The following is a 15,986-nucleotide window of genomic DNA, read 5'->3' on the forward strand; positions in this document are numbered from 1 at the left end:
TTTGCTATTTTAGCTAGAGGAGCTTTATGGCTGAAATCATGGAATGCTGACATGGTATCTAAATCTAGGTTACTTTCTCTATCATTCCAGGGTAATAATTTGTTTGTTTCCAAGTTGGATTCTATTATTTCAGCTATTACTGGGGGGGAAGGGAGTTTTTTTGCCTCAAGATAGTATAAAGGCAAATCTAAAGCTTCTAATTGGTTTTGTTCCTTTCTTCAGAATAGAGAAAAGAAAACCACTCCTTCCCCTAAAGACTCTGGCTCCAATTGGAAGCCATACTCGAGTTGGAATAAATCCAAGCCCTATAAGAAACCAAAGCCAGCCCCCAAGACTGCATGAAGGTGCGGCCCTCGATCCAGTTCTGCTGGTGGGGGGCAGATTGAAATTATTTCAAGTCATTTGGGCATGTTCCATTCAGAATCATTGGATTCAGAATATTGTCTCTCAGGGGTATCGAATAGGTTTCAGAATAAGACCTCCTGTGAGAAGATTTTTTCTCTCTCATGTTCCAACAAATCCTGTGAAAGCTCAGGCTTTTATGAAGTGTGTTTCAGATCTAGAGCTTTCAGGAGTAATTGTACAAGTTCCAATTCTGGAACAGGGTCTGGGGTTTTATTCAAATCTATTGTCCCAAAGAAAGAAAATTCATTCAGACCAGTTCTGGATCTAAAAATTTTGAATCGTTATGTAACAGTACCAACTTTCAAAATGGTGACTATAACGACTATTCTGCCTTTTGTTCAGCAAGGACATTATATGTCCACAATAGACTTACAGGATGCATATCTTCATATTCCGATTCATCCAGATCATTATCAGTTTCTGAGATTCTCTTTTCTAGACAAGCATTACCAATTTGTCGCTCTTCCTTTTGGCCTAGCGACAGCTCCAAGAATCTTTTCAAAGGTCCTCGGTGCCCTACTCCCTGTAATCAGAGAGCGGGGTATTGCGGTGTTTCCTTATTTGGACGATATCTTGGTACTAGCTCAGTCTTTACGTTCTGCAGAATCTCACATGAATCAACTAGTATTGTTTCTTCAAAACATGGTTGGAGGATCAATTTATCAAAAAGTTATTTGATTCCTCAGACAAGGGTCACCTTTTTAGGTTTCCAGATAAATTCAGTGTCCATGACTCTGTCTCTAACTGACAAGAGACGTTTATAATTGGTTGCAGCCTGTCGAAACCTTCAGTCTCAGTCATTCCCTTCAGTAGCTATGTGCATGGAAGTTTTAGGTCTCATGACTGCAGCATAGGACACGATCCCCTTTGCTCGTTTTCACATGAGACCTCTTCAGCTTTGTATGCTGAACCAATGGTGCAGGGATTATTCAAGGATATTACAATTAATATCCTTAAAGGAACAGTACACTGTAAAATAGTTTTTCCATTAATGTATTTTAAATAACTTGTTATAACAACTGCAGAGTATAAAATATTTGAGAAATTGCATTTTCATGCTTATTTGGGTATATGAAGTAGCCTATTTTGTGCTTTGAAACCACAGCGTATTACAATGGGTTGAGCTTCAGGTAATATCATATCTCATTATGTTATCACTTTGTGTACACACTCTTGCTTCACCAAAGCTCAATACATAGAGAGAACAAAAGACATTTATCATTTTATTACTTAACTATCCTGCATCCCACTGAGAGTGTAATCTCTTCTGCTGGCTGTGTTTACTTAGGCTATTCAATAGCCTATACTCCAGTATCAAAACTTTCAGTATAGGTGGCTATACCACAAGCTAAATCAGCTATTTCAAATTCTGAAATAGGAGTAAAGGAGCTACTTGTAACCAATTTAATACACTCTAGCAGGTAAAAAGGATCATTGGGAATAATTTAAAGGGGAGAACATTTTTGGGTGAACTGTCACTTTAAATCCCAATGTTTGACTATCTCTGACTTGGTGGTTAGATCACCATTGTATCTTTCAAGGGGCCTCTTTTGTTCGTCCAACCTGCACTGTGATCACAACAGATACAAGTCTTTCAAGTTGTGGAGCTGTTTGGGGCTCTCTGACAGCACAAGGGGTTTGGAAATCTCAAGAGGCGAGATTACCAATCAATATTTCGGGACTCCGTGCAATTTTTAGGGCTCTTCAGATTTGGCCTCAGTTGAAGAGAGAACCGTTCATTTGTTTTCAGACAGACAATATCACAACTGTGGCATATGTCAATCATCAGGGTGGGACTCGCAATCGCCTAGCTATGAAAGAAGTATCTCGGATATCCAACTCCTGTCTAATTTCTGCAGTTCATATCCCAGGTATAGACAATTGGGAGGCGGATTATCTCAGCCGTCAGACTTTACATCCAGGGGAGTGGTCCCTCCATCCCGATGTGTTTTCTCAGGTTGTTCAGATGTGGGTTCTTCCAGAAATAGATCTGATGGCTTCTCATCTAAACAAAAAACTTCCCAGGTACCTGTCCAGGTCCAGGGATCCTCAGGTGGAAGCAGTGGATGCGTTGACACTTCCTTGGTGTTATCAACCAGCTTATATTTTCCTGTCTCTAGTTCTTCCAAGAGTGATCTCCAAAATCATCATGGAGCAATCCTTTGTGTTGCTGGTGGCTCCAGCATGGCCTCACAGGTTTTGGTATGCGAATCTTGTTCGGATGTCCAGTTGCCAACCTTGGCACTTCCATTAAGGCCGGACCTTCTGTCCGTTTTTCCATCAGGATCTCAAATTATTAAATTTGAAGGTATGGAAATTGAACGCCTATTGCTTAGTCTTAGAGGTTTTCTGTGACTCAGTGATTAATACTATCTTACAGGCTTGTAAATTCTAGAAAGATTTATTATCGAGTTTGGAAGTCTTATATTTCTTTTACAAGATATGACGAGTCCACGGATTTCATCCTTATGGGATATCGCCTCCTGGTCAGCAGGAGGAGGCAAAGAGCTCCACAGCAGAGATGTATAAATAGCTCCTCCCTCCCCCCAACCCAGTCATTCTCTTTGCCTGTGTTAGTGATAGGAGTGAGGTAAAGTGAGTTGTTAGTTTAGATTCTTCAATCAAGAGTTTTTTATTTTTAAATGGTGCCAAAGTGTACTATTTTATTAAAGAGCAGCTTCTGATAGTCTCTTTAGGTTGTCGGAACTGTGGATTTTTGTCTCCACTGCGCCTCCCATGATTGAGCTGCGGTTTCTGTTTGTGGTCTTGGAAGTTGTAACTAAGACCCTTTTTCTTTCACAGGACCTCAGGAGGGAGAGTGGACCTCTTGACACTGTGAATTTGTACATGCTGTTCCTCAGCATGGAGGTAAGTGCAGTTTTTTATTCTGGGACACAACAAAGGTACCTCAGATTAACTGTACTTGCACTATTATATTTGGGGGCTAAAACAATGTCCCATTAACACATAGTGTAATATCCAGACACTCTAGTAGTCTAATAACCTAGAAGCACTGGGATATGGGTATAAGTCCGACATAGTTTATTTTCCAGACACTCTGACATAGATCTAGAAATACTGGTAGATATTGTGTGGGTTTGCACCATAAACAGACATTCTGGCATTTATTATTGGGCCTGAAGCACTGGGACATACTGTGTATTTTTGGATGAACGGGCTGGCTGATGCTGGGGACAGTTCCGGAGAGAGGTATTTATATTAGGCTCTGGTACATGGCGGCTTTGTCTGAGGCGATTGACAGTTTTGTTTACGCCCACGATGGGCGGGGCTTAATGTTATTCGCGCACTTTGACAGCGCAGTTTCCTATTACGTTCCCGGTTAACAGCATCTTCCCACGGCTCCTCAGTCTACTTGTAGGAATCTTTACAAGCGACTTTGTGTGCGCCGTGTTTGCAGTGTTCAGACTGATCACGGGGGCAGGTAGGAGCCGCAGAGCTGCGGCGAGGTGACTGAACAAATTTATACCAGTGTGATTTTTTTAACCCACGTACAGGGAATGTGAAATTTTGCTCTACCGCATATATATTTCAGAGCCGTTTTTTTGAATTAAAGATACAGTATGCAGTATATTTTTTATTATAGTCTTTTGTTATAAACAATACAAATATATAATCAGTGAACTGGACCAATCTTGCTGGTTGTTTAGGTTATCAAAATGGATGACCTTGAACAAAGTACATGCCCTATGTGTTTAGATACGATTGTGGAACCCCCTGTTACACTTTGTCCCCCATGTATTGAGAGGGCTTTACAGTGTAAGGAGAAAATTTTCTTTAATAAAGATATGTCTAATGAAAGTCCTCAGACTGATGAGATTGAGGATATGCCGCATCTCTCTTCCCAAGCGTCACAGCCTTTAACGCCCGCGCAAGTGCCGACATGTTCTGCAACGGCGTCTGCGCCATTTACTCTGCGAGATATGACTGCTTTCATGACTTCCATTCTTACAGAAGTATTATCTAAGTTGCCAGTGCTACAAGCAAACACAGCAGGACAGAGGCCCACGTGGTCCCTGCAACTTCTGATGCTTTAATAGCTATCTCCGATATACCTGCCTAGGGCTCTGATATGGGGGGTAGGGAGGCCCTGTCTGAGGGGGAATTGTCTGATTCAGGAAGTGCATTACCCCAGACAGATTCGGATCTCATGTCCTTCAGATTTAAACTTGAACACCTTCGCCTTTTACTACGGGAGGTTTTGGTGACTCTGGACGACTGTGACTCTATTGTGGTTCCGCCAGAGAAATTGAGTAAGATGGACAAATACTTAGAGGTCCCTTCTTATTCCGAGGTGTTTCCGGTTCCTAAGAGAATTTCGGAAATTATTACAAAGGAATGGGAGAGACCGGGTATTCCGTTCTCTCCTTCCCCTATTTTTTAGGAAGATGTGCCCTATAGCTGACACCGTTCGGGACTCTTGGCAGACGGTCCCTAAAGTGGAGGGAGCTATTTCTACCCTGACTAAGCGTACAACTATCCCTATTGAGGACAGTTGTGCTTTCAAAAAGACCCTATGGATAAAAAGTTGGAGAGTCTTCTAAAGAAACTATATATTCATCAAGGGTTTCTATTACAACCAACAGCCTGCATTGTGACAGTCACAACTGCGGCTTCTTTTTGGTTTGAAGCTCTAGAAGAGTCTCTTAGATCTGAGACTTCTTTGGAGGAAATACAAGATAGAATTAAGGCCCTTAAGGTGGCTAATTCTTTTATTACGGATGCCGCCTTTCAGATTGCTAAATTGGCGGCTAAGAATTCGGGATTTTCCATTTTAGCGCGCAGAGCCTTATGGTTAAAATCTTGGTCTGCGGATGTGTCCTCTAAATCAAAGCTCTTGGCGATTCCTTTCAAGGGTAAGACCCTGTTTTGGCCTGACTTGAAGGAGATCATTTCTGACATTACAGGACAAAACAGCTAAACAAAGGGGACGACAGAATAATTTTCGTTCCTTTTGAAACTTCAAGGGAATCCCCTCTTCCTCTTCTGTTGAACAGGAAGGGAATTATTCTCAAGCCAAACCCACCTGGAAACCTAACCAGGGTTGGAACAAGGGTAAACAACCCAAGAAACCTGCCACTGCTACCAAGACAGCATGAAGGGGCGGCCCCCGATCCGGGACCGGATCTAGTAGGGGGCAGACTTTCTCTCTTTGTCCAGGCTTGGATGAGAGACGTTCAGGATCCCTGGACACTAGAAATCGTGTCTCAAGGGTATCAGTTGGAGTTCAAAAATTCCTTCCCAAGGGGAAGGTTTCTTCTTTCACGATTATCTGTAGACCAGATAAAAAGAGACGCTTTCTTACGTTGTGTAGAAGACCTCTCCACCATGGGAGTAATTTGTCCAGTTCCAGTACAGGAACAGGGGCAGGGGTTTTACTCAAATCTTTTTGTGGTTCCCAAAAAAAGAGGGAACGTTCCGACCCATTTTAGATCTCAAGAGTCTAAACAAGTTTCTCAGAGTCCCATCCTTCAAGATGGAGACTATTCGGACAATTCTTCCATTGATTCTGGAGGGTCAATATATGACTACCGTGGACTTGAAGGATGCCTATCTTCATATTCCTATCCACAAAGATCATCACCAGTTCCTAAGGTTTGCCTTCCTGGACAAACATTTTCAGTTTGTGGCTCTTCCCTTCGGGCTGGCCACGGCACCCAGGATCTTCACGAAGGTTCTAGGGTCTCTGCTAGCGGTTCTCAGACCACGAGGCATTGCAGTGACGCCTTATCTGGACGATATTCTAATCCAGGCGTCGTCTTACCAACTGACAAAGTCTCATACCGACATTGTTCTGTCCTTTCTAAGGACTCATGGGTGGAAGGTGAATCTAGAAAAGAGTTCACTAATTCCACAGACAAGGGTTCCTTTCCTGGGAACTCTAATAGATTCTATATCCATGAAAATCTTCTTGACGGAAGTCAGAAAGTTAAAGATTCTGAATACATGCTAAGCCCTTCAGTCCAATCCTCGGCCATCAGTGGCTCAGTGCATGGAGGTAATTGGATTGATGGTGGCGGCAATGGACATCATTCAGTTTGCTCGTTTTCATCTCAGACCTACAACTGAGCATGCTCAGACAGTGGAATGGAGATTATGCAAATTTGTCTCCTCAGATAGATCTGGATCAGGAGACGAGACTCTCTTCTTTGGTGGTTGTCGCAGGATCATCTGTCCCAATTGACGTGCTTCCGCAGACCATCCTGGGTGATGGTGACAACGGACGCCAGTCTACTAGGATGGGGTGCAGTCTGGAATTCCCTGAAGGCTCAGGTTGTGTGGACTTGGTCGGAGTCTCTACTTCCAATCAATATTCTGGAGTTGAGGGCAATATTCAATGCTCTTCAGGCTTGGCCTCAGTTGGCTTCGGCAAAGTTCATCCGATTTCAGTCGGACAACATCGCGACTGTGGCTTACATCAATCATCAGGGAGGAACAAGGAGTTCCTTGGCGATGACGGAAGTATCCAAGATAATTCGGTGGGCGGAGGCTCACTCTTGTTATCTGTCAGCAATCTACATCACAGGAGTAGACAACTGAGAAGCGGACTTTTTGAGCAGACAGACGTTTCATCCAGGGGAGTGGGAACTCCACCCGGAGGTCTTTGCCACCCTGATTCTCAGATGGGGCAGAACGGAGCTGGATCTTATGGCATCTCGTCAGAATGCCAAGCTCCCGGGATACGGATCCAGGTCCAGGGATCCTCAGGCCGAACTAATAGATGCCTTGGTCGTTCAACCTAGCTTATGTGTTTCCACCGTTTGCTCTTCTTCCCCGGGTGATTGCACGGATCAAGCAGGAGAGGGCTTCCGTGATTCTAATCGCTCCTGCGTGGCCTCGCAGGACTTGGTATGCCGATCTGGTGGACATGTCATCTCTGCCACCGTGGAAACTTCCATTGAGGCAGGACCTTCTCATTCAGGGACCCTTCCATCATCCAAATCTAATTTCTCTGCAGCTAACTGCTTGGAGATTGAACGCTTGATTTTATCTAAGCGGGGGTTCTCTGATGCGGTCATTGATACTTTGATTCAGGCACGCAAGCCTGTTACTAGAAAAATTTACCATAAGATATGTCGTAAATATCTTTATTGGTGCGGATCCAAGGGCTACTCATGGAGTAGTTATAGGATTCCTAGGATTTTATATTTTCTCCAAGAAGGATTGGAGAAAGGGTTATCAGCAAGTTCCTTAAAAGGACAGATTTCTGCTTTGTCTATTTTGCTGCACAAGCGTCTGGCAGATGTTCCTGATGTTCAATCTTTTTGTCAGGCCCTGACTAGAATCCGGCCTGTGTTTAGACCAATTGCTCCTCCTTGGAGTTTGAATTTAGTTCTTAATGTTCTTCAAGGGGTTCCGTTTGAAACCATGCATTCCATAGATATTAAGTTATTATCTTGGTTTTAGTTTTATTTTTGGTTGCTATTTCTTCTGCTCGCAGAGTTTCTGAGCTTTCGGCATTACAATGTGATTCTCCTTATCTTATTTTCCATTCTGATAAGGTGGTATGTACCAAACCTGGTTTTCTTCCTAAGGTTGTTTCTAACAAGAATATTAATCAGGAAATTGTTGTTCCTTCCTTGTGTCCTAACCCCTCCTCTAAGAAGGAGCGTCTGTTACAAAATTTGGACGTAGTCCGTGCCTTGAAGTTCTACTTGCAGGCGACTAAGGATTTTCGTCAAACATCTTCATTATTTGTTGTTTTGCTGGGAAACGTAGGGGTCAGAAAGCTACGGCTACCTCTTTCTTTTTGGCTGAGGAGTATCGTCCGTCTTGCATATGAGACTGCTGGACAGCAGCCTCCAGAACGAATTACGGCTCATTCTACTAGGGCTGTGGCTTCCTCATGGGCATTTAAAAATGATGCTTCTGTTGAACAGATTTGCAAGGCTGCAACTTGGTGGTCTCTTCACACTTTTTCCAAATTTTCCAAATTTGATACTTTTGCCTCGTCAGAGGCTGTTTTTGGTTGAAAGGTTCTTCAAGCAGTGGTGACTTCCGTTTAGGTTCCTGTCTTGTCCCTCCCTTTCATCCGTGTCCTATAGCTTTGGTATTGTATCCCATAAGTAAGGATGAAATCTGTGGACTCGTCATATCTTGTAAAAGAAAAGGAAATGTATGCTTACCTGATAAATTTATTTCTTTTACGATATTACGAGTCCACGGCCCTCCCTGTCGTTTTCTAAGACAGGTTTTTATTTTTGTCAAACTTCAGTCACACCTGCTCCTTGGCTTTTCCTTTCTCTTCCTAACTTCAGTCGAATGACTGGGTTGGGGGGGAAGGGAGGAGCTATTTATACAGCTCTGCTGTGGAGCTCTTTGCCTCCTCCTGCTGACCAGGAGGCGATATCAAATAAGTAAGGATGAAATCCGTGGACTCGTCATATCATAAAATAAATAAATTTATCAGGTAAGCATAAATTTCCTTTTCATGGTGTTCTTCTAATAAATTCTCTTGACATTCTTTCAGAATTCCTAGAATTTTACAGTTTCTTCAGGATGGTTTGGATAAGGGTTTGTCTGCAAGTTCCTTGAAGGGACAAATCTCTGCTCTTTCTGTTTTATTTCTCATAAAGATTGCTAAGCTTCCTGATATTACTGTTTTGTACAGGCTTTGGTTCGTATCAAGCCTGTCATTAAATCAATCTCTCCTCCTTGGAGTCTTAATTTAGTTTTGAAGGCCTTACAGGCTCCTCCTTTTGAGCCTATGCATTCTTTGGACATTAAACTACTTTCTTGGAAAGTGTTGTTCCTTTTGGCCATCTCTTCTGCTAGAAGAGTTTCTGAATTATCTGCTCTTTCTTGTGAATCTCCTTTTCTGGTTTTTCATCAGGATAAGGCGGTTTTGCGGACTTCATTTAAATTCTTACCTAAGGTTGTGAATTCTAACAACATTAATAGAGAAATTGTTGTCCCTTCCTTGTGTCCTAATCCTAAGAATTCTTTGGAGGGATCCTTACATTCTTTGGATGTGGTAAGAGCTTTGAAATATTAAGTTGAAGCTACTAAAGATTTCAGGAAGACTTCTAGTCTATTTGTTATCTTTTCTGGTTCTAGGAATGGTCAGAAGGCTTCTGCTATTTCCTTGGCTTCATGGTTAAAGCTTTTGATTCATCAAGCTTATTTGGAGTCGGGTCAAGCCCCGCCTCAGAGAATTACAGCTCATTTTACTAGATCAGTCTCCACTTCATGGGCTTTTAAGAATGAAGCTTCCATTGATCAGATTTGCAAAGCAGCAACTTGGTCTTCTTTGCATACATTTACTAAATTCTACCGTTTTGATGTATTTGCTTCTTCGGAAGCAGTTTTTGGTAGAAAAGTTCTTCAGGCAGCTGTTTCAGTTTGATTCTTCTGCTTATGTTTTTGTTTTTCTATTGATTTATGAGAATAAAGTTATATTTTGGGTTGTGGATTAATTTTTTTCAGCGGAAAATGGCTGTTTTTATTTTTTTTTTATTATTTTTTTTAAAAGATGTTTATTGGATGAAATAAAACGATACAGATTAATGCATAGAAATCACATTGATCACAGTACTTGAAAATAGCATTACAATCCTTATACAATGTGAAAACACATCATCCGGCTTTTTGTTTTTTATAACGATTGCATTTGTAAACATCCTTAATCTGAACGTATCAAGAAAACATTTAAACATTGAAACATTGGTTGGTCACTTTGTTATTTTAAAACTAAGCTCTGTCTTGCTCACATTTAACTGCGATTTCCCATTTTAATTTGGTATCACCGAGGACTACTTTGTCATCACCTCCTCCCAGACACATTATCTTATCTAATTGCTCCTAGGGTACTCAATGGGTATGCATTCGTGTTTCCCAGTAAAATTGTATATTGTGAAATGTTTCCATGTCTTTTCTTAAGAAATAGCCATATTCCTCTAAGTGAATTGTATGTTCCATTAGTGATTCCCACGCTTGATATGTAGGGACTATTTGTGATTTCCAATTCACTGCTATCAGGGATTTTGCTGTATTTAATGCTAACTGTACCAATTTCAGTCGTATTTTACATTTGCACCGTGGAAGTAAATTTAATAGTGCTGTGGTAGGTTGAATTTGATAGTCATTTTTTTGGTTGCTGATAGTTTTAATATATTCTCCTATTTTTAACCAGAAGGGTTGTATTTTATTGCATGACCACCAAATGTGAGTCATAGAGCCTTTGCTTCCACAACCTCTCCAACACGTGTCAGAGGCTGTCGGGTATATCGCCTTAATCCTGACCGGGGTGAGATACCACCGTGCCAGAACTTTGAAATTTAATTCTAGTGACTTAGCAGAAACCGAAGACTTTTTAGTGTTATGAACGATGTTTTTCCATTCAATCTCAGTTCTCTGCCCAATTCCTTGTGCCATCTAGCCACATAGCTAGGGAAATCAGTTGCTTCCCTACCCATTAACGCCTTTTTTGCCCAAGCCAGTGTATGACACAAAGGTTGGTCACTCAGGCATTGTTGTTCGAATAAAGTGGGTTGTCTAGTCATCTGATCCCTAACAGGTGAAGTGGCTAAAAAGTGTTGAAGTTGGTAATACTTCAACCACTTCGTAAAGGCTCCTCCCAGTATCTCGCCCAAATCAGATCTCTACTTGAGTTTACCTCCGCTTAGAAATTTAAATATAGGGGTCGTATATCATATCTCCCAATCATGTTGTGTATTCAATTTTTGTTCTAACTCCCCATGTAGCTCCGCGTTAGGCGAAACTGGTGACATAGGCGACCTAAGGGAAGAGATTCCACGGTCACATGTTATTAGATTGTCCCAGTTCTCAAAGACATGTTGTTATAGTGGGAAAGACTTGATCCAAGGCGGACGACTTTTTCTATCTACTCAGCACAACACCCCTGGTGAAGGAGTTTTCAAGACATGTGAGTCCAGTGCTACCCACGCTTTAGTGCCCACATTGCGATGCCAGTCTAAGAGTTTTTGTAAACATATTGCTTTGTAATATAAGTCTATATTTGGTAGACCCGGTCCTCCTCTTTGTGTGGAACGGTACAGTGTGTTTTTGATGATTCTAGGCTTAGTTTTACCCCAAATATATGTGTTAATCAATTTTTGAAGCATGTTACGGAAGGAGTTAGGCAATGCAATTGGCACAGTTTGAAGGACGTAAAGGATTCTGGGCAGCACCGTCATTTTGACAGACTGAATGCGTCCCCACCACGAAATTGACTTACCACTCCAACGATGTAGCTCATTGCTTAGTTCTTTATATAGGTTCTGGTAATTCCAGTCAAACAAAATATTAGGTTTAGGGGTTAGATATATATCCAAATATTTAATGGCCTTTTTTTGTGGACTAAATGGACACTTTTTTAACAGCACTTGATAGTCAGCGTTTGGGACAGAAATATTTAAAATCTTGGATTTCTGGTCATTCACCAAAAAGTTGGAGAAAGACCCAAACTCTTTGAATTCCCTCATTACCTCTATTATTGATTCAGTAGGCCTAGTTAATGTGAGCAACACATCATCGGCATAAAGTGATAATTTGTAATCGTCTTGACCTATTTTGATACCTGATTATTTTGCCTGATTTTATGGGCTAGTATTTCCATGCTCAACATGAACAAAAGAGGGGACAGGGGGCAACCCTGACGGGTGCCGTTTTGTATGAAAAATGCATCTGATAGTAGAGGGACTTTGATATAGACTAAAGATTCTGTTTATGATGATTTCACCAAATCCCATCTTTCTCAAGACAGCCTGTAGAAATCTCCAATCTAAGCGATCAAACGCTTTTTCAGTGTCAGCTGAGACAATCACCATCCCTAATTTGTGTACTTTAGCATAGTCAATTAGTTGTAAGGTTCTGATGGTGTTGTCTCTCGCTTATCTTCCTGGCACAAAACCAGCTTGATCTAGGTGTACAATTTGGGATAGTATTTTATTTATGCGTTCTGCCAAAATTTTTGCAAATAGCTTAAGATCCGTGTTGAGCAGTGAAATGGGTCTGTAGTTGCCAGGGATATATATTAACGGGTTTATGTGGTTTAGGTAGTACAGATATATACGCCTCCAAACATTCTGCAGGAAAATAACCTATTTTATCGATATGCTGAAATGTAGTTAATAATTGCGGGGCTAATGTGTTCTTATACGTCTTGTAATAATCATTTGATAACCCATCGGGACCTGGACTTTTGTTATTAGGTAAGGCCTCAATTGCATCTAAGATTTCCTTCAGGGTCAGAGGAGAATCTAAAATATCCGCATCTTGAGTTGAGATTTTAGGGTTGTCTACTGATTCTAAGTGGCTGTTTTTATTTTATCCCTCCATCTCTAGTGACTCTTGCGTGGAGTTCCACATCTTGGGTATTGCTGTCCCATACGTCACTAGCTCATGGACTCTTGCCAATTACATGAAAGAAAACATAATTTATGTAAGAATTTACCTGATAAATTAATTTCTTTCATATTGGCAAGAGTCCATGAGGCCCACCCTTTTTATGGTGGTTATGATTTTTTTTGTATAAAGCACAATTATTTCCAAATTCCTTTGTTGATGCTTTTTACTCCTTTCTTTGTCAACCCACTACTTGGCTATTCGTTAAACTGAATTGTGGGTGTGGTGAGGGGTGTATTTATAGGCATTTTGAGGTTTGGGAAACGTTGCCCCTCCTGGTAGGATTGTATATCCCATACGTCACTAGCTCATGGACTCTTGCCAATATGAAAGAAATTAATTTATCAGGTAAATTCTTACATAAATTATGTTTTCTTTCATATTGGCAAAAGTCCATGAGGCCCACCCTTTTTATGGTGGTTATGATTTTTGTATAAAAAGCACAATTATATTTCCAGTTCCTCTTTTTGTATGCTTTTTTTACTCATTATTTTACCCCACTACTTGGCTATTTGTTAAACTAAATTGTGGGTGTGGTGAGGGGTGTATTTATAGGCATTTTGAGGTTTGGGAAACTTTGTCCCTCCTGGTAGGATTGTATATCCCATACGTCACTAGCTCATGGACCCTTGCCAATATGAAAAAAATGAATTTATCAGGTAAGTTCTTACATAAATTATTTTATCTCCGCAAACAAAACAAAAAAGCACATACTAGACAATAAAATCTGGTCTGGATGCTAAATGTCATAATATTGGTGTAGTCTTTGTTGCTATATGTTAGGCTGATCATTCCCCTATCTCTTTACTATGAAAAAAATTGTTATAATCCTTAATAATTCAAAACATAAGTTCTTCTTCTTTCTTCTTCTTCCCATTTTAAAGTCACTAGGACTTACAGTATTTAACATTGAATGCACGCTGAAACTTAAAATATTGCTGTACTTTTGAGAAGCTTTAATTTGAGTGTGTGTCCTTACAGCTAAAAATATTAATTATAAATTGTTTCTAACTACATGCAAGTCTTCTACATTTTCATTGTAGATATTCAGATCTTTATGCCTCCATTTTGTTCAGTGTATTCACTGACATGTTTTTTTCCGTTTTGTTTCTAGGGCTTGTGGGGGCGTAGTGGGGGTAGTGGATGTGCCATACCTTGTTCTGGAACCAACTCACAACAAACAAGACTTTGCAGATGCAAAGGAGTATCGCCATTTATTACGGGCCATGGGAGAGCACTTGGCACAGTACTGGAAAGACGTGGGCGTAGGTGAGTTGCAGTGTTAATTACACTGTAAACAAAAAAAATATTTTTAATGTTCGTTATTAAAAATAGTCATAGTTTTACTAATTTGGTGTCAAGAAAACTAATATGACTTCAGATTTTTTTTATTAGCTCTAGCTTTTGAGATACAGTATTAGTTTCAGTAATATAGTCATAGTGAAAAGCAATATTACAACAATCTGACATTTCCTTGATACAACATAAATGATAGTTGTTTACATTCAATAAATCGCAAATAACAAAAAAAAAAAAATATACAGCAATTGAAAGTACTATCTAAAATAGTGGCCTACGAGAGCACCTTCTCTTTGCTTGTCGCTTGTGCTTCTCCTCTGGGGCATCTCTTGTCACTGTCCAAAAGCATAGAAGCGTTCCACCTACCTTGATATATTCGTTCTATCGCTGAAATGTCTGAGTGGAATTTCCTCACCTTGCTCATCACTCACTGCAACACAGTTATCAGGGAAGTCCACATTTTAAGTGACAGCCTACTTGATGATAAATTTTCTAGAAGGTTGTTGACAAGCTCAACATAGTTTCCAGATCTTCGGTTACCCAAGAAGCCATGCACAACACCTTTAAAAGATTCACAAGCTGCTTTCTCATTACCCTTGAGGACTTGCCTGAAGTTTTCATCCCTAATAAATTCACAAATTTGCGGGCCAACAAGCATTCCTTCTTTAAAGGGACACTCAATCAAAATTAAACTTTCATTATTCAGAAAGAGCATGCCATTTTAAACAACTTTCCAATTTACTTCTATTAACAAAATGTGCACAGTCTTTTTATATTTAAACTTTTTGAGTCACCAGCTCCTTCTGAGCATGTGCAAGAATAAGTATGTATGCATTTGTGAATGGCTGATGGCTGTCACATGGTACGTGTATGCATTTGTTATTGGCTGATGGCTATCACATGGTATAGGGGGAGTGTAAAAAGACATAACTTTTAAAATTGTCAGAAAAAAAATCTACTACTTATTTGAAGTTCAGACTAAGTGCTATTGCATTGTCTTGTTATCTTGCATCTGTTAATTATGTAAATATACTGTGTTGACTGGTCCTTTAACTTTAGCCTCACTCAGCAGTGGAAATTTTCCTCTCAGGTACTTACAAAGTACTCCATCTTGTTCATTCCTTTACAAAGTTCTTCATGAACATATTTACGTGGTATCCTGGCTTTTAATGTAAAGTTTAACCACAAAACTGAAAACAATGATAGGAACAACACTCTAACTTTCACGTCATGCAAGCTATACACAGACAATAAACAAAACAATGCCTATAGTGACTCTTCATTCCTTTACTCAGGTTTGGAAATGAGAGCTAACTGAGTGATTTAAATGTCATTTCTTCTGTTATGTGCGATCAGTCCACGGGTCATCATTACTTCTGGGATATAACTCCTCCCCAACAGGAAATGCAAGAGGATTCACCCAGCAGAGCTGATATAGCTCCTCCCCTCTACGTCAGTCCCAGTCATTCTCTTGCACCCAACGACTAGATAGGATGTGTGAGAGGACTATGGTGATTATACTTAGTTTTTATGACTTCAATCAAAAGTTTGTTATTTTACAATAGCACCGGAGCGTGTTATTACTTCTCTGGCAGAGTTTGAAGAAGAATCTACCAGAGTTTATTACTATGATTTTAACCGGAGTAGTTAAGATCATATTGCTGTTCTCGGCCATCTGAGGGAGGTAAAGGCTTCAGATCAGGGGACAGCGGGCAGATGAATCTGCATTGAGGTATGTAGCAGTTTTTATTTTCTGAATGGAATTGATGAAAAAATCCTGCTATACCGTTATAATGACATGTATGTATACACTTCAGTATTCTGGGAATGGTTTTTCACCGGAACTACTCTGTTAAAGGTCACTAATCCTTTTAATAAATATTGTCATGTTAAACGTT

At 40.3% G+C, this 15,986-nt stretch overlaps 1 protein-coding gene across 1 annotated transcript in view; it reads left to right on the forward strand.

The window, feature by feature from the left end:
- LOC128649132 (ATPase MORC2-like) overlaps window positions 1-15,986 on the forward strand; it is a 457,352-nt gene that overhangs the window by 208,041 nt on the left and 233,325 nt on the right. Inside the window, 1 exon segment of the mRNA XM_053702217.1 lies at window positions 13,904-14,058. Within this exon segment, the coding sequence (XP_053558192.1) occupies window positions 13,904-14,058 (155 nt within the window).

This window comes from Bombina bombina, chromosome 2, assembly GCF_027579735.1.
Source record: "Bombina bombina isolate aBomBom1 chromosome 2, aBomBom1.pri, whole genome shotgun sequence".
NCBI classification, from domain to species: domain Eukaryota; kingdom Metazoa; phylum Chordata; class Amphibia; order Anura; family Bombinatoridae; genus Bombina; species Bombina bombina.